Genomic DNA, 27,871 nt, shown 5'->3' on the forward strand with positions numbered 1-27,871 from the left:
ACAGATTCATAAACTTATAGTAATATTTCACAATTTTAGGAAGTTAAATAAAATCAAAATATTGAATAGAGGACAATTTTAAAAAGATGAAAAAGCTAGCAATTCCAAGACATTGAATATAGGCTGTTATAATTGTGTGATAATTAAAATATTACTCCTATTTAATTAGTGTAGATATTTTATTTATTACATCACCATGCAGTATTTGTGTAACAATTTAAATATTACTACTAATTAGATTAGATATATTTATTTATTTAAATATTTTATTAAGTAAATGGGTAAAAAAGTAATTCAACTTTAAAAATTGAGCCTCCCACGTAAAATAATATATATGATATGATTAATTTTAAAAGAATTATTTTACCCTTGAATCAATTCTTTTTGAAGTATATATTCCTGCATTATTAATTTTTGTTACTGATAGATAAACATACCCAGAGTGTTTAAAAAGGTAATTTTAGTAACAACACCCTTCTTATTTATGATTACTTAATTTGGTAGAACATAGAGATAGTGAGAACATACTAGACATAGAAACATCAAAAACAGTAAATTTATAATGAGAATCTGTATTCATTCATTTAACTTTTAACATCAAAATATGGTTCAAATATATAAGGTCACGGCTTCGGGCTAGTAAAACAACTTGTCTAACTGTGAGCTTAGAAAAATACTTTTTTAACTGTGGACAACAGCAGTATGCATCCTATTGAACAAAATTGCCTCTCCCAACTACAGGAGAAAAAGAGGTAAGGCCACACCATGTATATACATCTCAACAATAGGCTATTCTTTCTATGCTACAAAGGTCCTAAATAATCAGCAACAAAACTATCGCCAATACTCTCAGATTCCCGAGCTCAGTGCACAACTCTTAAGTAGGGAAAACATGGTATCGTCCCACGATGAGTGTCCAGTTTGTCCAGTCCTGCCAAGTGTTGTATATGTGCCCTGATATCATATAGGGTTAGGAACGGCAGAATGCTGCAAGGTGCTCATTACCTTTCAAAACAAGGGTCAGAAGGCAAAATTCCTGCGCTACACACCCTTGAGGAAGAGGCTTCTAGAGATTTTCACAATTAACTTCAGAGATATTGCCGTAAGCTTTCACCACTCATCGATTCCATCTCCTTGAGAATTTCTTGTGCAAGAGACTTGACAGGAAGCTCAACATCTTCAAGCAGCTCCCCAAGGAAGGGAATGGTTTCGGCCAACAAGACCAGATATTCTTCTTTCAGATTCTCCACCATATACTTAACAATTCTCAAACCCAGAATTCGAGAGCGCAACTTCTCACTACGAGTTTGCATCAGCACCTGTGTAGATAGTGTAAGCAGTCAAAATCTCTTCTTTGAAAAACTAAATGTTTTTTTTTAAGGTAACGATACTAAATGGTTTTTGAAGCACATCAAAAGAGCAAATGAATGATCTAACTAGGAAGAGACACGGTAGGGTAGAAGGAATGTAAATTGATAAACGCCAAAAAATAAACTACCACTTCATGCATTTATCCAATTTGGCAAGGTCACAACTAGTAATGAATCAGGTGCAATGAAGAGGAGAATTAGATGATTAAACAGAACTGAGGAAATACACAGAAAATCTTGCCAGGATGAGCAGGCAGACTCAAGTTCATTTGGTAACTCCCACAACATAGAAGCATGGGTTTACCTTCCCTTCATATTGTATTTAGTACTATTCTCAAATGCGATAAATGAACTAACCAAATGAAGAACAAGATTTTGGATGCCATTAGTTCAAACTAATTGCATAGAAGAAATTTTTTTGTATCTTATAGCGGCCCAACTGACATGATACAACCCACTTATCTCAGCAGAGTTCATTAAAAGAAATACCAAAATGATCTTAGGTATCGGCTGGAGAGGACAAGAAATCATCCACAGAATCTATCGTCAGTCTTATTCTCCTCAACAGAGAGATTCCAGGGGAGTCATGATGGTAGGAGCTTATACAAATAAAACACATGAAACATATTTAATTGCAGTAATTAATCCACTGATAATTGTAAGCAATAAACATTGTAAAAGTAAATTTAGTAGTCACCTCATGGTTTAGCGGCTTCCAGAGGAGGTCAGAACCAGCAGTTACAGCCATCCGACCAACACATGCAACTAATAAATCATCAACTTCTTCCACAGATGGCACATTGGGGTATTGCATCAGCGCAACTGGTGGGTCTGTTACAAGCTGCGACACTATCGGTTTTAAAAGAGCCTAATGAAACACAGAATGTCAGTCAAATGAGGGAACTACAAAACAGCTGGAAATTCTTATGGCACTTTCATATGTACAGCTACAAAAGCCTTACTTCTGCTCATACAACTTCTATTGAGTACAACACTTTTTACACCTTATATGACCAATAACATTTTCAATTTTTGCTGGTATGCAGGCAACTTGCATCCCAGCAAAATCATAAATCAAAACTAAGACAAACAATGTTGGAAGAAACAAATAAGCACCGACACCACCCAACTAAAGTACCTACTCCGACATTTACGATAAACAGAGTACTTCTCGTCTTATCTTACTTAGCAAAGCAAACCTTTCGCGCTAGGCACTCACCTTGGTGACAGAGGTCAGATTATAGATTTTAGTCCTACAATGTAGATATATTGGACATCAATTTCAAAAAAATGTATATATGTTGGACATTTTGAGGCAATAATAGATCCTGGATGGCAATTCTGATTGGTCAATAACAATCGTGTCAATGCTGTTTCTTTTTTTGTTTTTATGAGTATGCTCGAGTAGTGCAAGAAGCACATTCTTCTATTGTGCAGTTGGTTACTTAATCTATTTCGACATACTATTTTTAATCCGACCTCTGTCACCAATTGAATTTGAGGACACATGTAGAATATTAGAGAAGAAAGAGGAAAGAGCTAATATCTCAACACAAGACAAATTTAAGGGTCATTACAGCAAAAGCCAACAGCCTTGCATCTAGTGCCATAAATATTTCCAACTGTTAAACTACAACGCGAATAATTCAAGAATTCAAACTAAAAAGAATAAGGACAAAAAAAAAGTATCATGAGAATTGACAAATGAAAAGAGTTGCACGTAATATGTTTGATTACATATTACATAAAAAATTGCAAATTATAGAAAAGTTTAGGACAACTGAAATTGGTATATGAAGTTTTTTTGAAGATAGGATTTGAAGTTCTGATTATATAATCCAACGATAGAACGGATTAATTGTTAATGTTTGCAGGTTCCAGTTTGATTGTTAACAGTCACAGATCATCAGATCTATTGCAGAAATCTAATCCAAATGGATCTTTGCTTAGTTCGAAGAGTTTCTTCTTATTGCAGGAATCTAATCTAATCCAAATGGATTTTTGGGTAACAGATCATCAGATCTATTGCAGAAATCTAATCCAAATGGATCTTTGCTTAGTTGGAAGAGTTTCTTCTTATTGCAGGAATCTAATCTAATCCAAATGGATCTTTGCTTAGTTGGAAGAGTTTCTTCTTTTTGAAGGAGAAGTCCAGGGATCAAGTCTTGTTGCCATCTGTAGTTTGATGACACTAAAAGTTTAAAAACTAAGATATGCTCAGAGGGTTGGTGTCATTACTGTCTATTTATCTTATTACTTATATTATATTCTGCATATTATTTACCTTCATACAAGTGAATTTTTTTTCAGAGACCAAAGCAGCGTTGGATGACACCGCTTGTATTTACGTGCGTCAACCCCCGGACGCCCCCGCCCTACGCACCTGACTAAATCCTCATAAACAAAGTAATCATGCGACAAGCCAGATTGAAGGCACTGTTTTTCACTCTGTCATAGAAAGTCGATCTGGGTGAATTAAGAAAGCAGCTGACAATTAAGACTGAGCAATCCATACTCCCCATAATAAGTGAAGTTAGCTTACAAACACCAAACCAAGGGATGATTATCAACATTAGTGGCATTCATGTGTTCAATAAGGACGTACTTTACAAAGAAAACAAACTTATTCATTGAGGTCGCCCTACATAAACGTATAGGCAGAAAATGAAACAGATTGAAAATGGTAACAGAAGAATATCACATTATTTTTTTTATGATAGAATATCTATCACATATTAAGAAGAATGAAAAACAACTTATTTTACCGATCGAACAGTAAATGAATAATGATAGTAAGCTTTTCAAATATGCAAATTAATAGAGAAAAGGTGTGGGGAGTACAACTTGCCTGAAAATTTGCTGAGTCTAAAAACTTCAGTGTCCCAGTGTCATACAGGAAAGATTTATGCAGGGAAGACAAAATCAAAGCTCTCAGATGCCACAAACCAATGGACAAACCACAATTAGTATCCTTCTTCTTGCTGTTGCTTTCCTGAAGCTTCACTTTTTTCTTCTTGTGCTTTAGAGTTGATTCTGCACCTTCAGCATCCATGAGATGTCTCACACAGCCATCAAGCAAGTGCTTGAAATTTGGTACAAACAACGACCTGAGGTGAAACATAAACATTAATTTTCTAGTTCTCTCTGAAATATTCCAACAAATAAGCATCACTTTAAGAGTATGGTTGCACTAATCTCAAACTTGTCCTAGAAAATAAGCATCAGTTTTATAAGAGTGCAATTGCAATAATCTTTTTTTTTTCGAGATAGTTGCTCAGCCAGAAAAAATTCACATAGAAGCCAGGATGATATAATAAACAAGGAGTTCCACACTTACTGGTGCCTCAGAGAGGGAAAGACTAGTGCAATGAAAGAAAGGTAACACATAAGAGTGTAGAGTCATAAAAAAAACTTTAGCATGGATGAATGCCTAACAATGGCAGAGTTTTCCTGGCATCATACGCTTGTGGTGGGCGGTCAAAACAAACTGAACCTTGTAGCCCGTCAGCTAAAACTACTATTTCAGGTATCAGTCTCAGTTGTAGAACACCTCTTATAATGAGTTGCTGAAATTTCTGAGCCTACTACCGAAATCTAAGCAAAAGCACCATTCACATATCCAAACGTGCTTTGTGTGTGTGTGTGTGTGTTCTTTGGGGGGGGGGGGGGGGGGGGGGTGGATAGGATTAGGTGGTAAAAAAGATGCTGATGACTCACCTTTGGCTGTCAGCTAGACTGTTAACCAAGCCATAGAAGGCAATAGATCGATCTATACTTTTGGTCCCTACATTCTCATTTTCTTCAACAATCGACTCTGACCATTCAATACTCCTCATGAAAAGAGGTTTGAACATTTTCTCTGTAAGTTTCATGGTAAGCGCCACCACCGTATTGATGACATTCTTCTCGACAGCATCAACATTTTTAACAGCAGCAGGGTGCTGACGACGCAGGTCAAGACCTTGTAAGCATACGTCAAAAATTCTTACATGATAGGCACCAACCGATGATCTATCCATAGCAGCCACAAGGTTTTGTATCATTTCAAAAGCAACCGATACACTAGAATCCCCACACGTAATTGCATCAGAATATACCCTCAGCAGTGGAGAAAGTAGAAGACGAACCTGTTCAATCAAGGAGTAGGAGTTCAGTAACATTCAAAGTACTGCAGATATGAATCATACCATAGGAAGATATGCACTAGACAAAACTTACAGGGACTCTTTCAGAGATTAGCTTTCGTACAGAATCAGCTTTCAGCTTCAGTTTTAGTTCTGACGTGGAAGTGTACTGAGGCTTCAATAACATAAGTTCCAAAATATCACCAAGATATGGATTTAAAAAGCCACCAAGCTTGTTTACAACTGCCTCTAGGGCGAGCAAAATAGACATAAAGACAGAATCATTCTGAATTGATGAAACTGTGGAAGCATCACCATCAGATGGTTTGGTTTCTGCTGTTACAGTTGACAAATCATTGTGAGATTGCCTAATCAAGCCTTCCATGACAAAAGGTAGCTGAGGGAGCGCCTTTGGTCCTAGCACATTAATCAAGGCACCAGCTGTACGAAGGCAACTAGAAGAAAGGGCAGAATTGTCCGTGCAGATGCTTTTACTAACAGAATCTAAGCATGCGCTAAATACTGAATTATCTGAAGGAAACCTATTTGCTAAAACTTCCAGTGTTGACACTGCTGCCAGTTTCAAAGAACTACTTGATTCACTCTGTGAATTAACTAATTTTAATATCTCAAGACACAAAGTGTCCAGTGATTGCAAAGAATTCTCGTCCAGATGAAACCACGAAATCCTAGAACTCACAGCTGGACCCCTCTTTTCATGCTTTAAGCCAACAAACCCAGTATCCTTCACTGTCTCAGACAAAGTTCCAAGAGCCTGTTTAATAGAAGACAGTTTGATTACATAAAAGACGAACAGTATCACCAAAAAAAAAAACTGAAGTAACACCAAAACAGCTTAACAGGAAAAATTCCAACAGGATCTCTTTCATATGCTAAATGCTCACACGCATTTTCTTCAAAGACTCAGTGCATCAACTAGACAATTTCCAACAGGAAACAGGCCCAAATGCTGAAATTGTTTTAAATTTAGTCACATAGAGAAGGATAAAAACTGAGAAGTGTAAAACTAACAGCTTTATCAATGCACCATGAAAGACGAGCGAGGTGCTTAATCTCCCAAAGATAGCAGGTGTCACAGTGTACATAACTTTCTGAATAATAATGGCAAGGATAAGTGTCTACATTACCTTTCTTCTCACACATTTATCTACATGACCCAGCAACTGAACAATTGCTTTGAAGTATACAGAGGGTGTAAGTCGTTTCGTAACAGCACTTAAAACAGTATTCATATATTCCTTTAGCTCCTTCCGGAAAACAGAAAGAACACCTATCTGCTTTCTTTTGGAGTCAACAAGTTGGAGATGACAAACAATTTCCTTCATGATAACCCCAACTGTCAGCTGCACCAGCAATAGAATTAAATGGGTTAAAGAAAAGAATTATGCAAATGCACAAGAAAAAACAGCAGCAAAAGTCGTGATGCCATTTAAATGATCAATTCTCAGTATTAAAGGCATTTTATCTCTGTATGAGTTGAGTCACTGCAACCATAAATCTAGAAAACTAGAATTTAGTCATCATTTCAGAAGCTTGGTTCAAAAGACAAATCTGAAGGACCCAATTAGGGAAAAGAAACTCAAGAGTATTATTAGGTTAGAACATAAGGCATGGTGTCATGTAAAGAAAATCTCCAACTACGGAAAGCATCACAATAGCAAACAGAAAAAGACAAGTAACTGCAAGTATTTATATTACTATACAGCCAAGCACAAGTAAGAGATATTGTGATTTTGTAGAAAAGCTTTAAAGGCACTCCTAATGTTTCAGGATGTACTCCATGTTTTGCTGGATATTAGATCAAGATCGCAAATGAAATTCGAAGAACTTATCATAGGATGGTAGGCAAGATCATGAAACAACTATCTGCATATGAACCCAAAATATATAATTACAAGGATACTAAAGAAAAGAGAAGCCCGTTGGACAGAAAAAAATATCCATTTGCATACAAACCCGAAAAAGTTTGATGTATGAACACAAGAATAGGATCATTCCTCACTTCTTCATAAAAAATAAAAAGAAAAGAAAAGAAAAGAAGAGGATCATTCCTCACATTATGAAGCACTCATCACTAGTCATCTTTCAAGTGATCAGGATAACTATGATCAGGATAACTATCATACATTTACTAAACAGTAGTGCAAAAGAAATGACAACGCATACAAACCTGAATGTTGTCTGAATCTTCCCCTGAATCAAGCTTAAAAGCAATTTCCGGATCTTGGAGTTTGGTTGAGATGAAATGCATTGCAACTAGCTGCTCCATGAAGAGTGTTGCATCACTGTCGCCAACTACTATTTGCTGAAGAAGAAGCAAAATTGAGGGAAGCCATACTGTACACGAATATTTTTCCAACAAATCTACAGCGAATAAATATTCCCACTGTGTAGTTAAGAGGGAAACTGAGTAACTGAAAGATGGATCACTTCTGTCACACAAGGAGGAGCAGTTTCTCGCAACTAGCGAACGAAATAAGAGGTAGAGCAATGATCCTAAACTAACACTTTCACCCAGATGCCTGCAAGAGAAGCGTATTAAAGAAAAATGATGCAGCCAGAAAACATATTACAGCTCGAAATTTGAATACTATACCTCAAAACGTGCACAATCATTGAAATCCTCTGGTGTTCAGATACCTGAGGCAGAATACTCACAAAGATCTGGAGAAGTAAAGATTTAGAGCATCAGTGCAAAGTTCCATGAGTTATGGCATCTATTACTGGATGATATCCGCATTTTTTGTTTTATTATTGTAAGGGGGATGTTGCCCATATTACCTGAAGCAACGCGTCTGCACTGTCAGTTTTAGACAACCAACATGGTACAACCGCAGATATGAGGTCCTCATATATATGTTGAAAATTGCTGTCCCACTGTAGAAAGAGAACTTAAAGATGTAAAATCTCTCGGTAGAGATGACATAAATATACACACTCAATACCATAAATGCAATGTTCAATTATAAAATTGTTGGAACTTCTAGTTTCAACATGCAGACTGATATGTGACTTGTGTGACATGGTGTTCAATTACCATTAGTCAAATTTAACGCATAAAGTCAAAACAGTTACCGTGACAGGAGTACTGAAAAACAAAGAGCGGCAAAAGGAAAAGGAAAAAATTCATATGCTCAAAGAAAGACCTGAGTGACAGCAGATTCTCCAATGACAACAAGAATTTCCAAGATATGGTCTAAAACTTCATCTGGCTTAGCTCTGGATATAGCAGATAACAATGAGAAAATTTGATTACGTGTGACCATATTGCTTGCAGAACGGGCACACTTAATAAGGAGCTCCACATCAAAGTTCACAGAATTTTTATCCTGATAAAATGCACAAGTAAATGTGGATAAGGAAACCCAAAATAACTCAGTATGTTTAAACAAAAAGGGCCCCTAATAAAACCTCAGATGTGACACTAGCAGTAATGTCTTCCAAGATAAGGAGCAACTCTTGTTGGATGTGAACAGCGGCATCAGCAATGATTTGAGAGTTTCCAGATGAAGAATGATAATGTAAATCACTCTGGTTGGCAGCCGCATGAATCCACTCATTATCAATAAAGGCATTTTGAAGAAGCTTGAACAAGGGACAAATGAGAGAACCTCTACAAAATGATTAATTGATATCATCAATAGTCAAAAAACAAGGGTATCTATAGGCATAGTTTAGTCTATTGCTGCACTAATCGTGGACAAGTCAATAAGATCGTAGCATGACAAGTCCAACTGACCTGTTTTCCATGTCTTTTTTCAACAGCAACACATCAAGCAGAGAACCAACAAAAGCAACAACGTTTCCACCTCCCGGAATAATATCAAGGCAAACATCACGATTATTGCAGGCACTTCTTTTCTTTCTTTTCTTTTCATGCTTTGACCCATTTGACCAAACTTTCTGCTCACAAATGAAATCAAGTATCCGACTAACAATCGAGCAAGTGATCTGGATGAAAAATTAAGTCAGTCACCACTAGCTTTATTTGGAGGAATGACTCCCTTGTCCAAAAACAGAATAGTGTGCTATTCGTCCCCACTAAAAGAGCAATGATCTTATGTATGTATAAAATATTTTCAAATTTAAGCAAGAATACTTGATCCCCATAATGGGACACTGAATCAAGAAAATCAACTTGAGAAAGAAAAGCAGAACCAAACACCAACAATCAAATAAACTGGACTGAGTACAAAAAATCGAGCCGATTGAGTAATCACAATCCAATACATTCACAATCTAGAAAGAGATGTGACTTTGTTTCACCACCTCCTAGCACATAATAAACAGCTTAGGGCATATGGACTTGTATGGTTTTCTCAACTACAATACGTAATGAGTGTTGAACATAAGATAGAGCGTAAAGACACTATAAGCCTTAAATTTTTGCAGGTTCCAGATCAAAGTGAAATGCACTCTAGCATTATTGGAATGATCTGCACGTGAACGCACGGACAGATTCCAAAGTCTATTGTTTATTACTGAAAGGTGTCTCACCTATATGTTCTGAATACAACCAACTAACTTGTCACGTAAGTGCTTCGGATTAGATATAGACACAGAGCACAAAGAGTGAGTATGTGCGTAGGCAAAAGAATGATTTATAACTCAGAGAGCACTCTATATACAACTTTGCTCATTTCAATGAGCTATATTAGTTTCACATAGACTTCTTATAACAAATACATGTAAATTGGTGCTAGATGTTCTGGAACTTGGAACATGCTTAGACAATTGATAATCACTGCATATCAGATGAGAAGAAAGTTAGGAACATACATTAATGCGAAGCAAGGCTTCTCTTGTGGCTTTTTGTATATCCCCATTGGCACTGCGAAACAAGAGCACAAGATGCCGAAAGACAAGATCCTGAAAGTTCAAACCATGATCAATGACATTCACAAATACAAGTTTTCAGGAAAAATACTTAGATAAAAAAGAAATTCAAATTCATGCACTCTACTCACAGAAAGAAGAATGAGAATAGCAGCAAAGTAATTAAAGAAGTCTAGATAAAACTCATATTTAGGGGGGGGGGGGGGGGGAGTCCAGATAGTATGAAGAGTGAAGCTTCCAAATATTAAGAAATTGACCCTTCGTGGTGGCCCAGTGCTTTGAGCTTGGGACTTCCATGTTGGAGGTCTCAAAAGTTCAAAACCCCTTGCCTGCAAAAGCAAGGGGTTAGCCTTCTGGATCACCTGGTGCAGGTTACCTCTCCTATGTGGTTTGCGAGCTATTGCATAAGAGCAGGGGTTTTACCCTATCCCCACCCAAAGGGTAGCGGCTGCAGGTTTCCTTTGTCATCAAAAAAAAAAAAATATATATATATATATATATATATATATATATATTAAGAAACTGATAATAGAGATACTTTGTACTTTCAGGCATCCACGCACCACCTACTTATTAATGAATTTAGTAACAGCAGAAGCAGAAAAAAGAAGCCAGGATAGCATAAAATAGGAAAACCTACGACAAGAATTATTTTATCATTAAGCAATTGAGAATAGAACCTACGGAATTGAGGATAGAATTTATGGGTGACAGAGAAAACTTTCTCCAGCTTAAACGTTTATTCTCTCTTTTCCACAAGAACAAGAGAATGCCAGATATCAACTTTTTCTACAGTCCCCTTCTTATCCTGATCTAAAGGAAGCTGAATTGAAGAGGCCAACAACATGCTCTACACACTAAGAAAATTGCGCTATATTATAAAGCTTATGTTGGCTGCTCAGTGGACCTACAGAAACAGAAAGAGTTTACCCTAAGCAGGCTTACATTGCAGTTACCACATATAAGCCTTTTAAAATACTCTCTAGACTCTCTGAAAGTTTCCAGATTGTATACATGGCATAAATTTTCCCTGAATCCAAACTCAGGAAGCACAAGTACTTTATCAGGTATACATCAGGTACACGAACAAACAGAAACAGAAATCCGAAACAGCAGACTTCATATATGCAAAATAGCCAAATGAATATATATATATATATATATATATAGTAGCCAATTATTAGAAAATGTATACTTAAGGAAGTATTGGAGTATTATTATCATGTCAATCAGCTCTTGTTTATTCTTCTTAACATCAAAGTCCTTTAGCTCAGCTATGTCAAAAATCCATTATAAAATAACTGAGGAGAAAAACTGTTTCAGATTAGTCTTTGCAATTTGAGCAAGGTAATAAATGCCCAGTCATTAACCTGAGTCTCAGTCTTCAGACTTGCATAGAAGGAATTGCTAAGATCCCCAAGGACAGTCATACAAGGCTTCAGAATAGCAGGGTCTCCGGACAACACATCACTGACCTAGGACCAGAAAGTATGGCATATTATCAGTATATTTCTCAGAAGGTTATGATTCATCAAAGTATTGAAATTTATATCGGTACGTGTTCAAAAGGTGGGAGTGTACAGAATGAAGGCCAACTAACCTGCAAGGCTTTTAATACAGGGTCCAAGACCTCAAGGTCGCCAACAGTTGTAGTAGAAGGCTTTATACAAAACTATGAACAATGACAACCCAAGTCACATTATTGAGAAGCTTAGATAAACATAATAAGAACTAATAGAAGGAATTTACATATTTTATCATTTCACCTCCAGTAGAATACAAAGAATGGTGACTTCAACTTGTGACAACTTATGGCATGATTTGTCAAACCCAATATGACACTTCTGACGTCTATCAAGAAGATCAAGCATTAATGATTCAATACCATTAACACGTATAACCGTATGCCCCACGCCTTTGAGCAGCGACAAAATCTTTAGCTGTATACAAATTTTGACAGTTCAACAAAGGCCAAACAAAAACAAACATTGCATGTATAAACACATCAAGAAGGCCAACCTTTGCATATGCAGAATATCTAAGGGCAGAATCTATCAAGGAAGTCAAAATTTCTTCTTTAGTTGTCTGATCAAATCTGTGAAAGCAAATTTAAGTAACCTCTATTATGCCAACATATTTCAAAAACAATAGACTGTACATAAGATGATGTTGACATCTGATAAGGCTGCAAGAATAACAATCCTTTCAACAAGCCTCGCGTCAAATAACATTACTTATCCTAGATTACCTAGCAGAAAAGATTGAAAAATAATAAGAAAACTCGCCTAGCACCGAAAGAGAGACTAGAAACGACATTTTCCATGTCAACAATACCAAAGGGATATTAAATGAACAGAATTGGAATATGGAGGGAATATAATGAAATAAAGCTAGCAAGGTGGAAATTACCCAGAAGTGGGAGACAGACTTTGATAAATTTTGTCCTTGATGCCCTACCAACTTATATGATGTCGGTGTAACCAATTCCTCAGAGGTTCATCAACATATCAGACAAAAGCAGAAGAAAGTTTTTTGTCGAATGCAGTCTAATAAGAGCAGAGAGAGATGGAGAATTGTCACTGCTAGCATTTGGTGGGCAATATGGAAGGAGAGGTATTCCAGATGTTTTGATAGTATAGAAAACAGTATGCAAAAAGTCAAACTCAATTGCCTATTGCTACTGTGTTTTTGGTGTAATCAGTTATACTCCAATGACACTATATCCCTAACTGATGTACTAGACTCAATTTAGGACGAGATAGCTAGATTGATGAACTTATTGTAAAGATGGCTAAGTACTGCCTGTGTACTGTTGTAGTAATATACAAAGTTAACTATTTCAAAAAGAAAAGTAGAGACATTTTGATGTCTCTCTAAAATGCGTGCAGGGGAGCCACTGCGAAGAAGTTCTGGGAGTTGCAAAGGAATGTGCGAGCTCATATTTTCAAGGGTTGAGAACGGGAAACGAACTCTATGAGATTGAATCTCAAGGAAGAAGCGGGAAGGAAAGGTAACGCCTCTTTTCTCTCTCCACCAAGGAGTCAGTCTGTCAGGTATCTATCTACCAACAATAGAGATCTTGCTTCAGTTGCTGCACAGTGTGATCTTCTTCAATCTCCAACTTCGTAAGGTAGAACAATTGCCTGCTATTGTTCAAGAATTGTGTTCTTTATGTGTACAAGTTTACCATCTCAGGCTCTGGTATCAGCATGTGGGGCTTTCCTTTGAAGAGGATTCACTCTATTTTCTTTCTTGTCCTGGAATTTGACTACTGGATATCAACAAAAGCACTTGACTGAGTTCTCTTTGCTTAGATACTGCTCATAGGCTTGTATTTAATAATAAAGAAACATCAAATAGAAGAGCTTTGATCATCCGATCGAAGTTTTTGGCATACTCATCTAAGTTACGCTAAGCCGCTCCCCAACCGCAGGTCGCAACTGACCAAAAATAAATATGGAGCAAAGAATGCAACATTTACTAAAAAAAGATGGGTGCTATTGGAGCACAGAGCAAACCTCTTTCCAACATTGTGTTGCACTAAGAGAGAATCGTTGGAGTTGCCTAGCAATGACGAAAACAATGATGAGAGGACATTTTTATCTGATATTAGCAATCTCTTCTGCTGAACCATTAAGCCCAATATTTCTCCAAGAAAATGAACCCAGACAGCAGGAGGACCTGTCATTTGCAGAATGTTAAAGCCATATGGAAGAGAAAGACCTTACTGGAGAACCTTCTTTTTCATGGGGGATTTTATTTTGTTGATGTGGGAAAAAATCCCTGTACAGGGGTAAGTATACAAGAAGGAAGGAAGTAAACAAGAGTTAACTGACTTCTGCCAGAGGATATACCATTTTTAGATCTGGATAAATCAACGCGTGACCACAAGGATAGAAGTCCTTCAACGGTATTCATTGCTGCTGTGCGCACATCCTACATACAGAAAAAAAAAGTATTCTGCTTTTAAAAGTGAAACAGATCACCATCTAAAGAAAAAGGCATGTTTCCTTTTCTTTTTATCGAAACAAAAGAGAGAAACACGAAAATTTTCTAAGAGAACAGTCTCGCTAAAACCTTCTAAATGTAAGAAGTAAATGCAAAACCTGGTTATCACTTGATAGGGGAACAAGGATCGAGGGAAATTCAGCAAGGAGTTGAAATGAAAGACTCTCGTCCGGACGAGCACAAAGAGATGTGAAAATTTGAAGGCTTCCAATAAGGAGAGCAGCAGAAACACCTGTGGAATCAAAATATCCAAAAATATAGTAAACAGTAACCCAAATCCTCAAGAAATATCATAAAGGAGCAGTGAATAAAAAATTCCAGATAGTTGACTACACCAGAATGGATATCTTGACTAAATCCATTCTTTTGTTTAATACAGAGTTTAATATGGAAGGGATTTGGGTTCTTGGGCCATCCATGCAAGGAAAATTCAGACCGAGAAAGTTAACGCAGATATTATATTTAGCTGAGAAAAGGAGATACAATGGATCGATACCCCGCAGAGACAAATTGATTATTCTCCTCCAGAGAACTTTACGAACTTCAGATCTTTTATCAACACATCACTACTTCACACCTAACCTTAATTTAACACATTGTAGAACAGGTTGAATGTAATTTCAACATAGTTGTATTCCACAGATGCTTTTGGATACTAATGTTTTTTAGGAGCTTGCACAGAGACCATTTCATTTGAGCAGAAAAGCTTGCAATTCAAATGCCTTAATGTCAAATGAAACTACCAATCAGAAATGAAAGTAATGTGCAAACTTGATCAAAGAAGTGTCATACTGAACACTCTAGTTTTAGCAGTAACGGTCAGCTCAGTTGTCTATCCAGAAATTGACAAGCTAAACATCAAAATATGAGTCTTCTAAGATATAATGAACAACTACTGTAGGAAAGGAACTTTACTATTCGTCAACTAAGGGGAGGAATGTTAAGGTAAAATTTGTAATAGCAAGATGGTTAAGAAAATGAACAACAATTTAAAGGAAACAGTTTCTAAACATCCCTCAGTAAAGAACTTCAAAGAAAGTAAATTCCCAAAACAATGACACTATGCAGGAAAACTGCAATTATTAACAGCACATTTAAGATAGATGCTTTTCCAGTAGTTAATATTCTCGAGGCTTAAGATATTACTGCTTAAGAAAAGACAGATGCACAAAAAGATGAGTTGGTAATAGCAAAAATAATACAGAAAGATGAAGAAGTTAAAAGGCACTGTCTCGAAACCTTCATCAGTAAAGAACTCTGAGAGGAAGTGTGATGTCTGGAGCTTGCATTTTGCAATAATATTAGACAGATGTTTCTTGAAGACATGGTTTGTACGGGATACAAGAAAGACGAACAGATCCCGAAAGCAGCATAACCAGTTCTCATTCTTATCCTGCAAAAAGACAGGGAACAAATCAGGTGACGAAAAAGCAAGAAAAAAGTATAGATGTCAAAATAAGAAAATGGATCACCAACCAAAGGTTCTGTTTCAGCTGCTATTTTACTAAACGACCCAAGCAGCCTCCAAAACAAGCAAGTCAGAATTTCACCATTGACTTCTTTCGGGCTGGTAGCAAGCATATGCTTAATGATTATACTAATATCTCCCTCCCATAATCCTGGGTTGAACTGTAATTGTTGAAGGAAGATATTAGCAAAAAGTGGTGCCAAAAAACAACAATAACCTACAGCTGTCAATGGCAGAAAACTACATATAGCCACCTCTTCTGAAATATTCCCAGCAGACTCGAGCAACTCCCACTCCATTCGGAGAATCGGAAAGCAAATGCCAAAGAACGTTGAAAATCGGTCATCTCCTAACAAAGAGGAGGAGCCAAAAGTAAACATAACATTTTCCAAAATAAAATTGCAGTAATCTAATCTTTAGAGTTGTAAAATCGAAGAGCAAAAGTACCTTTTCAACTTAACTGAGTTCTAAATTCGAATCAGTAGCTGATCCAGAAATTATAATAAGGGGATAAAAAGATGCAATAATACAACACTAGGAATATGAATCTGTGACTTGAAGTAATTATTGAACACCCTTCACCACTACATGATTATATTAAGGAGATTTGACAATGTATATACATACAAGCAAAATTTTGTTTATATCCTACTTGCACAGTATTGCTTCCCAAAAGGGGGACTCAATTGAACTCCCTAATTAACTATAGCTCCATCACAAATTGGAATAATCAAAAATTTGATAAAGAATTGGCTTTAAAAAAGCAGCCAATTGGAACGTGAATCCTCGGGTACCAATACTCGGTTCAAAATGTTAAACTCAAGAACGGAGATTCGAGCATTGCTATTTGAAATCTTACAATGAAAAGGGTAGTATCAAAAACAAGATTCTAAAGAGAGAGAAAAAAAGAGACTGTTGAGAACAGAAGTTGGCCTCTTTTCTTAGGTTTTTGGATATGCAAAATTGTTGAATCAGTGATGCGATGCATGAGGAGGCGTGGAAATGAGGCAAATACACAGACCATCTCCAAGAGAGAGAATTCAAGTATCTTGGATATGTAATGCAGAGAAGTGGGACACCAATGCTGATGACACATCGCATTGGTGCGGCATAGATGAAATGGAGGTAGATCCAAAGTCTTGTGTGATAAAAAGGTACCACCTAAACTTAAAGATAAGTTCTACAGTGTGGATGCGCAGACATTCTGTGAGGAGGTAAGAGAGATTGGATATAGGGGGCGGTACGAGGATAGGTAGGCTGAAAAAGTATTTAGGAAAAAGTGATTAGACAGGAGATGCCGCAGCTTCTTATTACCGAGAACGTGACTTTAGATAGGAAGGTGTGGAGGTTGTGTATTAAGGTCAAAAGTTAGAAGGTAGTGGAGTGCTATCTTGTTTTTGGAAGGTTTAGGCTTGTTGATGTTTGTAGCAGTACTAGACTACTACTCCTATTCTTATAATTTCTTGCTTTTGATATTTATCACCATATATTGTTTAGTGTGTTTTGATTATCACATTATTTTACTATTGTTGGATTTCACTGGGTATGTTGTTGATTTTGATAAGGTGTTGTTAGCTTGTTTTAAAGAAAGGCCTTACCATTATTTTGAGGATCTTCAAACTTCAACCCGGATTGCCACAACTTGATTCAGTTGCAACTGTAATTAAATAACCCAGTATACTAAAAATCTATTTTTCATTTTGCCACATTTGGTGATTCTTTTTTTTATGATAAAGATAACATTTGCATGTCAATTATCAGTTAAAAGCTGGTAGCTAAAAATTTACATCATATCCTCCCTCCACACTTGTGTCTGGGTGATTCTAGAAAAGCAAAAAACAATAATCACTCGCATCTTTTTCTAAATTCAAGAAATCCCCGAGGGCCCATTATCCACCATGTTTCTAACCATGTGACACTGACACTCAAGGATTTCTCAGTTATCAAAAAAAAGAATAATCAAGTCTGAACATTTTACTAAAACCAAAGCAAGTCATTCTAGGTCAAATATTAGTACATATAAAGCATCAAGGAAGGCCTGACCTAGAACAAGAATAGAAAAAACGGGAATAGAGTGGAAGCACCAGAGCATCAAACCAGCCATTAGATTACCTGTTTCCAGCAGTGTGAAAGATTGCAACAACACCAACAAGAACAAAGTTTTCGACAGTTTCAAGGATTTGCAGCATTCTACCAGCCAAGGCAAATGTTCCTCGGGATGTATTAACAATGCTTTTGCTAGCACATTAATGTTCTCCACGTTGATTGAGGATATTTTCCCAGAATCTAGTTTCTAAATATAAATTAAAAATGCAAGATTAGTTCAATGATCATTCATTTTTTGACAAAAATAAATAAGAACAAATGACGCACCCCCACCCACCCAAAGGAGGGCATCCGTCAACCTCCTCTGCCTTCAGAGTAAACGAATAAAAGAGAACTGTTTAAAAGTGTAAATGGAATAGGCTTCTGCAAACATTTATTTCTCAACTCTTTACAAGCAAGTCCCAAAGTTGATTTCTGGTAACATTATGTGACACTAAGACATGCACACATATTTTTACATTTGAACACAAGGAAAAGATATAACTGAAAGACCTATTACAAAATTATATAGCAGATGGAATTTGTGATGACTGATGACTAGACTACAATCTCAGATTTTACAGAACAATAACAGTGGCAGTTAAATCACTATATGCGAGAAATGTAGCAAATCGGGAACTCAGATTTAAAAGACCTATTTAAAGTTTCAAAATTAAAAATGAAGACAGGCAATTGTATCCTTTATCTAATTCTGATGAACTGTTATACGACAATAATGAAGAGATGCTCAGCAGTAGGATACAAACCATTACCTTATCCAGTAGAGAAACACTGACCAGATTCTCATAGAAAGGCCACTTAATTTGCTTGGCCATTTCAAGAGCTTTCAGATTTAATTTTTGGGTCTGTATTAAACATCAGAAAAAAATAAATAATGAGCAAGCTAAACTTGAGAGCTCGGTGACTAAAAGGAAACAACTGAAACTCTTCGACGTAACCTTCAGAGTGATCATAATAAAGGGAAAAATTAAAGCCGCCACCATCTTCACATGTTCACCCTCATCTGGCAAACCCGCTGCAGCATGCTGGAGGCAAGACAGAGCGATGTCAACAGCTAGAGAGGCACCATGAGATGCACCTGTAATTTGAACAGTTAATGCAAACATGTCCAATTCAGGACAAAATTCACCAATTGCAGAAGTTAAGATACCTGATGATAATAACTTAATGCATCTTTGGAGCACATTCCTGAATGCATCAATACGAAGTGGAGTACTTATAATTTCGGGCAATGCCTCTAGGTTTAAAGCAGCCTGAACAACAGTTATATCTTCATCACAAAGCCGGCGTAGTATAGTATCTTGAATGGTGCCAAATCTCTGAATGGAAGAGCAGATATTCGAAATGAAGTCTAAAGAGATTTTATCAATAGAATAATTCAATGCACCTCATAAAAATAGATTCACGCAGAATAGACGAGCACCAAATTATAGAGAAGCTAGCATATAAATTCAATTAAACCTCCAAACTACAATTATTTGAAAAGAGACAGCTGCATACAACAATCAAATAATATTGCAAAGTCACATTCCAGTAAAACTATTAGAGCATCCTTCCCTCAACCATTCCAGGTGGGGCCAAGTAACACATACAACTAAAAAGTCAGATCAGAGCTTCCCAAACACAGTACAACAGCATTTTCCTCCCCATTCAGATGCAAAGACAAATTTTTGGAATGCGCTAAACATCCCAACAGAGGAAATTGACATTCAGCCATCAGAATTTTAGGAGCGTGCTTGAAGATTTTCCAGTCTCGAAAAAATATTAGGAGCATGCTTGATGTTCAACAAGATATATAAACAGATGAATGTCAGAAAGAAATCATCAACAATCACATCAATACTAGCTAAAATCAAACAGTGATGGCACTGTCCTTAACATACTAGCTCATTTCACTTATGGTAAAAACAGCCGAAGGATAAACTTCTCACAGTCTTGGATGTCAATTACTCATGTTGATGGTCGGATAGGTCATAGGAGTATACATAAAAACCGAAGGACTATACTCAGTGTCTAGGTAATTCAAAATACAGCTCGATCGCCATAAATCTAAAGCTCTGCAGACAACATAAACAAAGAAGTATTGAGTTCTCACATCGGCTATTAGGGATGGGAAGATCTCTTTATAGGATCAAGATCTTGGCTATCCTTACCTTTTTGAGCTAGCTTTGAAGGTTCTAAAGGTCCATTACTTATCATTGTATTACAGAATCAGACTCATCTTCACTCTTGGTTTACACTTTCACTTGATGTTGGGCCCTCATACTAAGTTTTTCACACTCCACATGTCCATTCTTGGGCGGGCGTGTGTGGTTGTCAAAGACTCACGTAGGTTGTGAGCAAGGTTATTTGATCTCCTTATATGGTCTTTGGCAATACTCACATCATGAGCTAATTTTTGGTTGAGTTAAGCAGAAATTTCTCATCATAGTATCAAAGCCAGGCACATTCCAATCCTTGGTTTTACTCAATGTTGAGCCCTCATAGTGTGTCATCTATGCTCTAGTAGGCCCGAGTAAGGGGTGTGTTGAGTTCCCCACATCAACTATTTAGGATCAGAATAGGTCTCTTTAAATGGTTGTAAGCAATCCTCACTTAATGAGCAGCTTTTAGGGTTGAATCAAGGTTCAAGGTCTATCTTTTATTCGAGAGTCATAATACTAATTTTGCTTATGATCTAACAAAGTATAGCATATCTAGATTAAATTCTCTCCGGATGAGGTCAAAAACCAGATAAAAACAACTAGTCAGGTAAGGGAAAACAGCACATCTAGATTAAAGGAACGAAACAATACCTGAGAATCAGCTGCTTCAACATTCAACATACCACGCACATCCAGGCCCAAAAGAGCAGATCGACGAACCTCTGCCTGCAAGAGGAACACATATAATGTGTAAATACAAGTTTGTGCCATACGTAACTGGATTTGATCTCAGAAGTTCTTTAAAACGAAAAGTACAAAGAAAAGATTCACGATTTACTCTTTAAAATATAATTTAAAAAGTACAAACACATGATCATCTTTTCTTTCTTTTTTTGAGAATAGTAACAGATGATCATCTCTTCTTTTAAACAATATATTATTTTATTTTTGATGACTATGGTGTCCGGACCAACTTTGGCGCACCTTGACTACTTCATCGAGATATCTGTCACCTACAAGATAGGTACCTCCGTCCACCAAGGCTAGTACTTTTTATCTCTACAGGAATTTGAACCTGAGACCTTGTGGTTCTCAACCCACTTCATTGACTACCAGGTCACACCCTTGGTGATATTCTTTAAAACAACATTTTTTCCCAATAACAAAATTGATCTATATTTTATCACAATATATCTGATCTTTATTACAAAAATCACTGCACTTCTTTCAAATGTCAACATCACTTCTTAGTTGAAGAATTAATTTGTACTGGTGAAATTTCTAGTCAGAAGATGGACAACTTCATTTTCTGGCTAACTCGTTAACTCAAAATGCCAACAGCAATGCAGCTTAGCTGCTATCCCTCAGTCTGTTTTGTCTTTTTGTAACTTGGGCTGTTCTCCTAGCCGCTATAAAACTTAACAACGGGGTCAAATCTGATCCATTTAGTGGAGAAGATCATATTACTACCAACCATATGCTACTGCTTTGAAGATTGCTCCAAATCGTCATTATCATGGTTAAAACAAAGTTGCTCCCAATGATACTCATGCCTTTCGCCCATTTGAAGAAGTGAAGTGTAAAATATCTTTTATTTCTTTTTTAATTGCAAACTATACCCTCTTTTTTACTTCTAAGAGACGCAGCATTTATAAGAAAAATATAAGAGAGAGATAGCCAGCCCAAAGGACGAAGCCATCAAGATAGAAATATATAATATGGGAAGGTAAACAAAGATACCTTTGGATGTTCCATGGCAAACCAAACTTTTGAATTAGATATTTCTTGTGAAAGATCTAAATTACAGTTCAACATCCTGATAACTATTTCATAGTCATTTTTGGACCGCAGTTTAATATCCTGCACGCAAAGAAGAAAAAGATATTTTACATCAATGATTAAACTAAACAATCACAATTACCCCATTATAAGAATAGATCAAAAACCACACAGAATATGGAGAGACAAGCAAGAAAACAAACCTCAATATATCTGTTGACAGCTTCACGTGACTCGAACAGATATTTCTTAAGGAGAGAAACCAATATCTGATCGCACCGGCTCCCTAATAATTTATAAGCATAGAATGACATAAAAAAAATACAGGTTGGCAAAAGCAGAACAAGAAATATTATTCAAGAATCTATAGGATCTGAGATGCTTATTCAGATATGCAGTTAAAGAACACCAGGAGTCTTCAAGGGTGAGCAGAGTAGTGTTACTTGCATGTTTCTTCCCGTAATACCCCGTTAACCACTACAAATAAAAAGTTAAACATTCATCCCCTAAAAGAATGGGAGCAAATTTAATTTCATATCCAGTCTGCCACATACCCCCACACCGCAAACTCTTTTCCTTCTTTTCTTTGAACCCAAATACGCTTTTCCCTTTTATAAACATTTGATTGAATTGAAATTAAGCAGATGCTTGGACAGTGTGAGCCTACTCAACTAGTTTTAGCATACATGACATTTATGCACATCAGGTTGGTGAAATCAATGAAAATATTTCAAAATGCAATAGGATGGAATAGATGATGTGTATGCTAATCTTAAAACAAAGCAAACCTGCTGCTGCTGAATCATTGTCCTTCATTATCCGCAAAGATGTGTTAAGCAGCTTTGAGACTATATGAGCAACAAAGCCCTTTAAAGGAACCATCTCTACTATAGACAACAGAGTTCCATGGCAAAGATCATCAGAACAACTACAGAACATAAAAATTAAAGTCAGAAGGTATAGCAAATAGTAAAACGTTAGAGCAAGTAACGCAGCCATTCCCACCTGTATTCAACAAGAGCGTCCAAAAACAATGCCAGAAATTTCTCTGTGTTGAACTCCTTTACCAACTCACTTAGAAGTCCCGAAATATCCCTTTAGACAAACAGCCAGAAACAGGATTCAGAAAAATATTAAAAATTTCAACTTAGGCAACATACGGTTTACTATGTGGCGGTACATGAGCAGGGCACAACATAGTACCTGATGTCCTTGAGAATTTCAACTATCTTCTTGGGGATAATTTCAACAGATTGCAACTGCATAAAGTGTTATCAAACCGGAGTACGAAGTTAGAGACATAGATAACAATTGCTAGAACACTTGCAAAATTCAACCAGCAAGCTAATAGTAAACATTGTAAAAGAGAAGGATACGTTCCTGTGTCATTCCTCATGCAATCAGATAAAAAACTTGCCTTTTATATAAAGGTAACAGCGATCAATATTCAATCAATTGAACAACTACTAGCAGTCTATCTGGAAATTGAGCAGACAGACACCACGACACATACAGATGAGGAGACATAATAGGTTTAACATCATGTTGACAGTTAAAAAAAATTAAGCATTCGGTAATCTAGATAAATATCCGTTCTCTAACTATAGCCACCAGAAAGGCCCTAGTAATTCACTGGATTGCATCCAAGCAAAGAACGAAATTTGAGAGCATAAAGACCATCATTTTGGGAATCCTATACCTAATTGATCCTCAAGACTTTACTTCTAAAGTATGGACTCCCTTGCATACAATGTGTCCATAGTTTTATCATAATGAAGGTCCAAGACAAATGTATGCACAACAAACTATTAGTAACTTATACCATAAACAAAGTCGATACAGCTAAGTTCCTCTTTTGCTTTCATCTTAAATCTCAATTGGTTCTATCCAAAGCTCTAATTATTAATCATGCATCTTACATAAAATTCTGAATATCTTTATACTAGTAGACAAAGAAACTCTCCAACAAGCTACGTTAAAAACTAATCCTGTTAAAGATTGTTGTTCCAGATTCCATGATTTCCTAGTTTTTTATATAGACAGGATAATCAGTTTTTTAATATAGAAAGGGATAATCATTAATCAGACGACCGTCACACAAAGTTTCTCTTTTTAGTTAAATGTAATCATCTATCAACAACAAAAAGGTGTCTAAGAGAATACAGCAATAGACTAATAAAAAAATCACTGTTACACCTAGACCAAACAATTAAACATATAAATATGCTTTCAACAGTTCCCACTTTAAAATAAAACAATAATAAGTTCTCTGCTAACCACCATTTTGCTACTTGAATTTTGAGGCTAAGCTTTTACAGACTGTTGATAGTAATTTAAAAGAAAAACATAATTCACAGACACTCTTGAAGCTCACCTAATATTATCCATATCCATTTAGATATCTAGCTGTCGTAAAATATATAGAAGCAGTTATTCGTGGGTTGATTCTTTAGCATCAGCTACCTTAAGAACAATAACACTTATAAGGTAGCTAAGTGATAACGAGGAAAATATACAACACTATCAGAGTAATAGTGTAAGAAATCGGTCTTCTAAGTCCACAAAGCTTTCCACTAGAAGTCTAGAACACAACATCATTTGAATATTTAGTACGTGTTTGGCCATAGGATTGGGAGCATGATTTAGTGATTTTATTTCAAATCAACGTAAAAAAATCTGCATAACATTCCAACTCCAATTCTAAATCATAATTTCAAATTTAAAAAATTCTCCAAACAGTAGGATTCAGAATTCCAAATTGTGATTTCAAATTTTAAAAAAATGCAAGACTGGAACATAAAGTTTATATTTACAAAAAAGAACCATAATTTAAATTTTGCAAGGAGAAAAAAGACTCATGTTCGATGGGAAGAGGTCAGCAATACCATGTGGGAGGATTTTAAATAAGAATAAGAATAGTTCGTTTCTACTCCCTCCGTTCTGTCCCAATTTATATGAGTTAGTTTGACTTGACATTAAGTTTAAGAAAGGAAGAAAGACTCTTGAAACGTGTGCTCTAAAATAAATTATAGATATTTATGTGGCTAGAAATCATTTCATACAGGGTAAAATAGGTATTTAAAAGTTAAATTATTACTAAATATAAAAATGTGTCATTCTTTTTGGAACTAACTAAAAAGGAACGCAAGTAATATAAATAGGGACAGAGGAAGTATAATTGTTGATTTATTGAATCAATGAATCTTTGAAAAATTATGTGTATTTGAAAGTTTGTAATAACATGTAATAGCATGTAATAGCAAATATTTATCTATAGAAAGAACATGGAAATATGTGATTTATTAATTCAACGTTTTAGGATATTCTAATACCTTGTTTATGAACAATTATTTGCTCATTTGGTAAAATTTTATATAAGTTGGGGAAGTTTTGATAGTTTTCACAAATTATGGGATTTTCATGTTATAAGAAAAAATGCAACTTAAGAAATCGAAATGCATGCCAAACAAAACTTCACCTTCAAATCAACTTGTATCCTTCCAAAGGACCCTTAGTATAGACCCCAGGATAAAATATATCAAAAAGAACCAGATATTACATTATTCTAACCCAAACCAGAGGGAAGAAATGCTGAAAATACTCTCTACCAACGTGAATGGAACACAACAATACCTGGACAAGAGTGACTAGGGTCATCAAAGACATACGGCACCACTGCAAGTCAGTAGAATCTCTTGCATCTGCTCGAGCAACTTCAGCAAGGGAACGGATCAAGCTTTTGACAACCTTAGGGGACAGACTTACCTTATCAGCTAGCATGCTAACAATCATCAGAGCACCAGCCTACAAAAAGCCAAAATCCCATTCACACGATCAATGAATGATAACGCTTGAAGACTCTAGAATGTCTGAATGTAAGGAATTCCACCGATACAAAATGTGCCACACATTTAATCAAGTAGGCAAAAAAGAACACTACAGGGGAAGACTTAGAAATGTAAGCTAACATGATTGGAATGAGCAAAAACACATAAAATGTGACTGTATTTCCACGTCTCAGTCACAACATGCATAGATCTCTGTTTTGGTAGCACTAAAAATCAAACAGGACAAAGGTTCATGACAACCTATAGATTTGCACAGTACAAGTCAAGCCAACCTCTTACTCTGGAGTATCAAACAGCGATCGACATCTTTAGACTGAGGAGGACTTGGTGACAAGAGGCAAAATAAAAAGAATGTCAAGCAGCATTATAACATAAAACAGTTATCGCATATGAAGCCACAAGCTAACCTTTTGATCGGTTCCTCCTCTGGAGCCTGGTTGAAGTCCAAATTCCACAAAAGGCAGAACTCTCCTCACTGCATCACTGTCTATCGTAGCGAGTGATCCTAAGACCTCAAATATTACAGCTGTACAAAAGCCAGATACTGGCCTTGATGGCTCAACCTTCTTTGAAGCTGTCACCTATAATTTTCCATTCAATATTTGTAATACATCAAAAAAAAAAATCAAAAAGACAATCATGTATACACACAAGGGTAGGTGCATACATAGTTGCACAAACACTCTAAGATCCCAAAGTCACGTATACTTTGTTGCACGATAACCTTCCTGGGGAGCGGTGCACCAGAAACCTTAACCCCTTCAAGAAATTTCCATTTGCTATTCCTGAAACAGGCAGAAGATGTTAATTCCTGTATCTGATATCTAGGCCACCACATGAGATATGCAAATATTAACATTCTTACCCAGTGTCTATTAGTTGCACTACTCGAACGAATACATGAGTGTCATGGTAAGGCAAGGCACATAAGATTAATTCCTCAATATTATATATATGGATTCTGTTGAAAGAAAAATCAGATAGAGTTAGATGCAGAAACAAATGCAAAAATCATGAAACAAACAGTGTGTGTAAATCAAGTGGTATAGAAAAATTTAAGAAGCACCAATAAATAGTGTGTTGCATTAAATTCAATAACTGAAATTGAGCAGCTTACTTGTATCTACGAATCAAGTACTCTAATGTCTTTAGGGATGCTGATAACTCAAAATATCCTGATAACAACTGTAAGTAGGAATAAATTGATGCATTGATTCGTTTGTTTTCCTCAATCCCCATCAACTCTCTATCCAATTCTCTACTCCCATAACTAAACAAGTCACTTTTGTACTTCTTGAACCTTTCTTCGATATTTATTAACACCTCCAAACCTGAATGGCATATAATAAAACACCAGCAAAATTTTTATTTAGGTATTGTCCAATACAAATAAATAACAATAACAACAATCGAAGTCCAGAAAAATATGAAGAGTAAATGCTTGAAGAAAAAGTGAATATAAAACTATTTTGCTTTGCCCTGTATATCTACAAGTGTAAGATAGCTTTGTCCAATACATAGCTTCTTGGTAATACAGAATATCCCAATTAGGAACTGTCAATAGTCTTCCTGGTTTCACTTCAGCCCAAAAAGAACTGAAGTGCGCAGCTTAACAATCAGGCATAAGTTTCATGGCACTTGAAAGGTAGGATTTTGTAGCAATTAAAGAAGACTATACATGAGGACCAAGCAAAAAAGGTACACACCATAACAATTCCCCTTACCCTACTGAAAATTACAAGTAACAAACAGCTATTTGTAAAAGCTTGAAAAGGGTTGGCACCTGATTGAGCAATGTTTAGAATGGTGTCGAGCTCGATATCGGCGGCTTCTTTTGGGTCAAACAAGATCGAAGGACGAGTAAATGGTCGTTTACGCTGCTCAGTATCCGGGACTGCTAACCTCTGCAGTTGAGCAACAAGTGAAGTAGCCATCGTTAAACCTTAACTGTTAAGCTGGTTTATTGTAACCCTGAGCGAACGAGAGAGAGATGAAAGAAAGTTTAGGCGCTTTTTGTAAGCCTGGGAGGAGTGAGGAAGAAGGGAGACGACGAATTCGGGGTTTAGGGTTTTAGAATCTGAAAAAGGTCTCTTATTTATTTTTTTCTCTTTTCTCTTTTCTTTTGGCTGAAAAATAAAATATTTACAATTAAATTGTGTAGCTCAAA

At 36.2% G+C, this 27,871-nt stretch overlaps 1 protein-coding gene across 2 annotated transcripts; it reads right to left on the minus strand.

The window, feature by feature from the left end:
- Positions 1-556: 556 nt before the first annotated feature.
- LOC101267297 (uncharacterized protein At3g06530) lies at positions 557-27,871 on the minus strand. Of its 2 annotated transcripts, none has more exons than XM_010319873.4 (39): positions 27,488-27,871; positions 26,822-27,035; positions 26,570-26,665; positions 26,372-26,489; positions 26,112-26,285; positions 25,490-25,660; positions 23,060-23,115; positions 22,862-22,951; positions 22,645-22,784; positions 22,060-22,142; positions 21,818-21,937; positions 20,729-20,803; positions 19,084-19,252; positions 18,872-19,011; positions 18,686-18,778; positions 17,940-18,120; positions 16,082-16,176; positions 15,836-15,988; positions 15,599-15,752; positions 14,458-14,591; positions 14,206-14,287; positions 13,870-14,032; positions 12,371-12,446; positions 12,118-12,291; positions 11,952-12,023; positions 11,722-11,826; positions 10,295-10,384; positions 9,255-9,466; positions 8,927-9,128; positions 8,662-8,844; positions 8,297-8,392; positions 8,112-8,179; positions 7,686-8,037; positions 6,643-6,858; positions 5,589-6,269; positions 5,088-5,497; positions 4,219-4,477; positions 2,068-2,238; positions 557-1,319 (listed from the first exon to the last, which is right to left on the minus strand). In XM_010319873.4, exons 1-39 carry the CDS (start codon positions 27,636-27,638, stop codon positions 1,089-1,091), a joined length of 6,450 nt encoding a protein of 2,149 aa, XP_010318175.2. In that variant the 5' UTR covers positions 27,639-27,871; the 3' UTR covers positions 557-1,088. The 2 variants fall into 2 exon arrangements, with proteins under 2 accessions (XP_010318175.2, XP_010318176.2); XM_010319874.4 differs by having other exon boundaries at positions 19,084-19,186; positions 27,488-27,828.

This window comes from Solanum lycopersicum, chromosome 3 (assembly GCF_036512215.1).
Source record: "Solanum lycopersicum chromosome 3, SLM_r2.1".
Taxonomy (NCBI): domain Eukaryota; kingdom Viridiplantae; phylum Streptophyta; class Magnoliopsida; order Solanales; family Solanaceae; genus Solanum; species Solanum lycopersicum.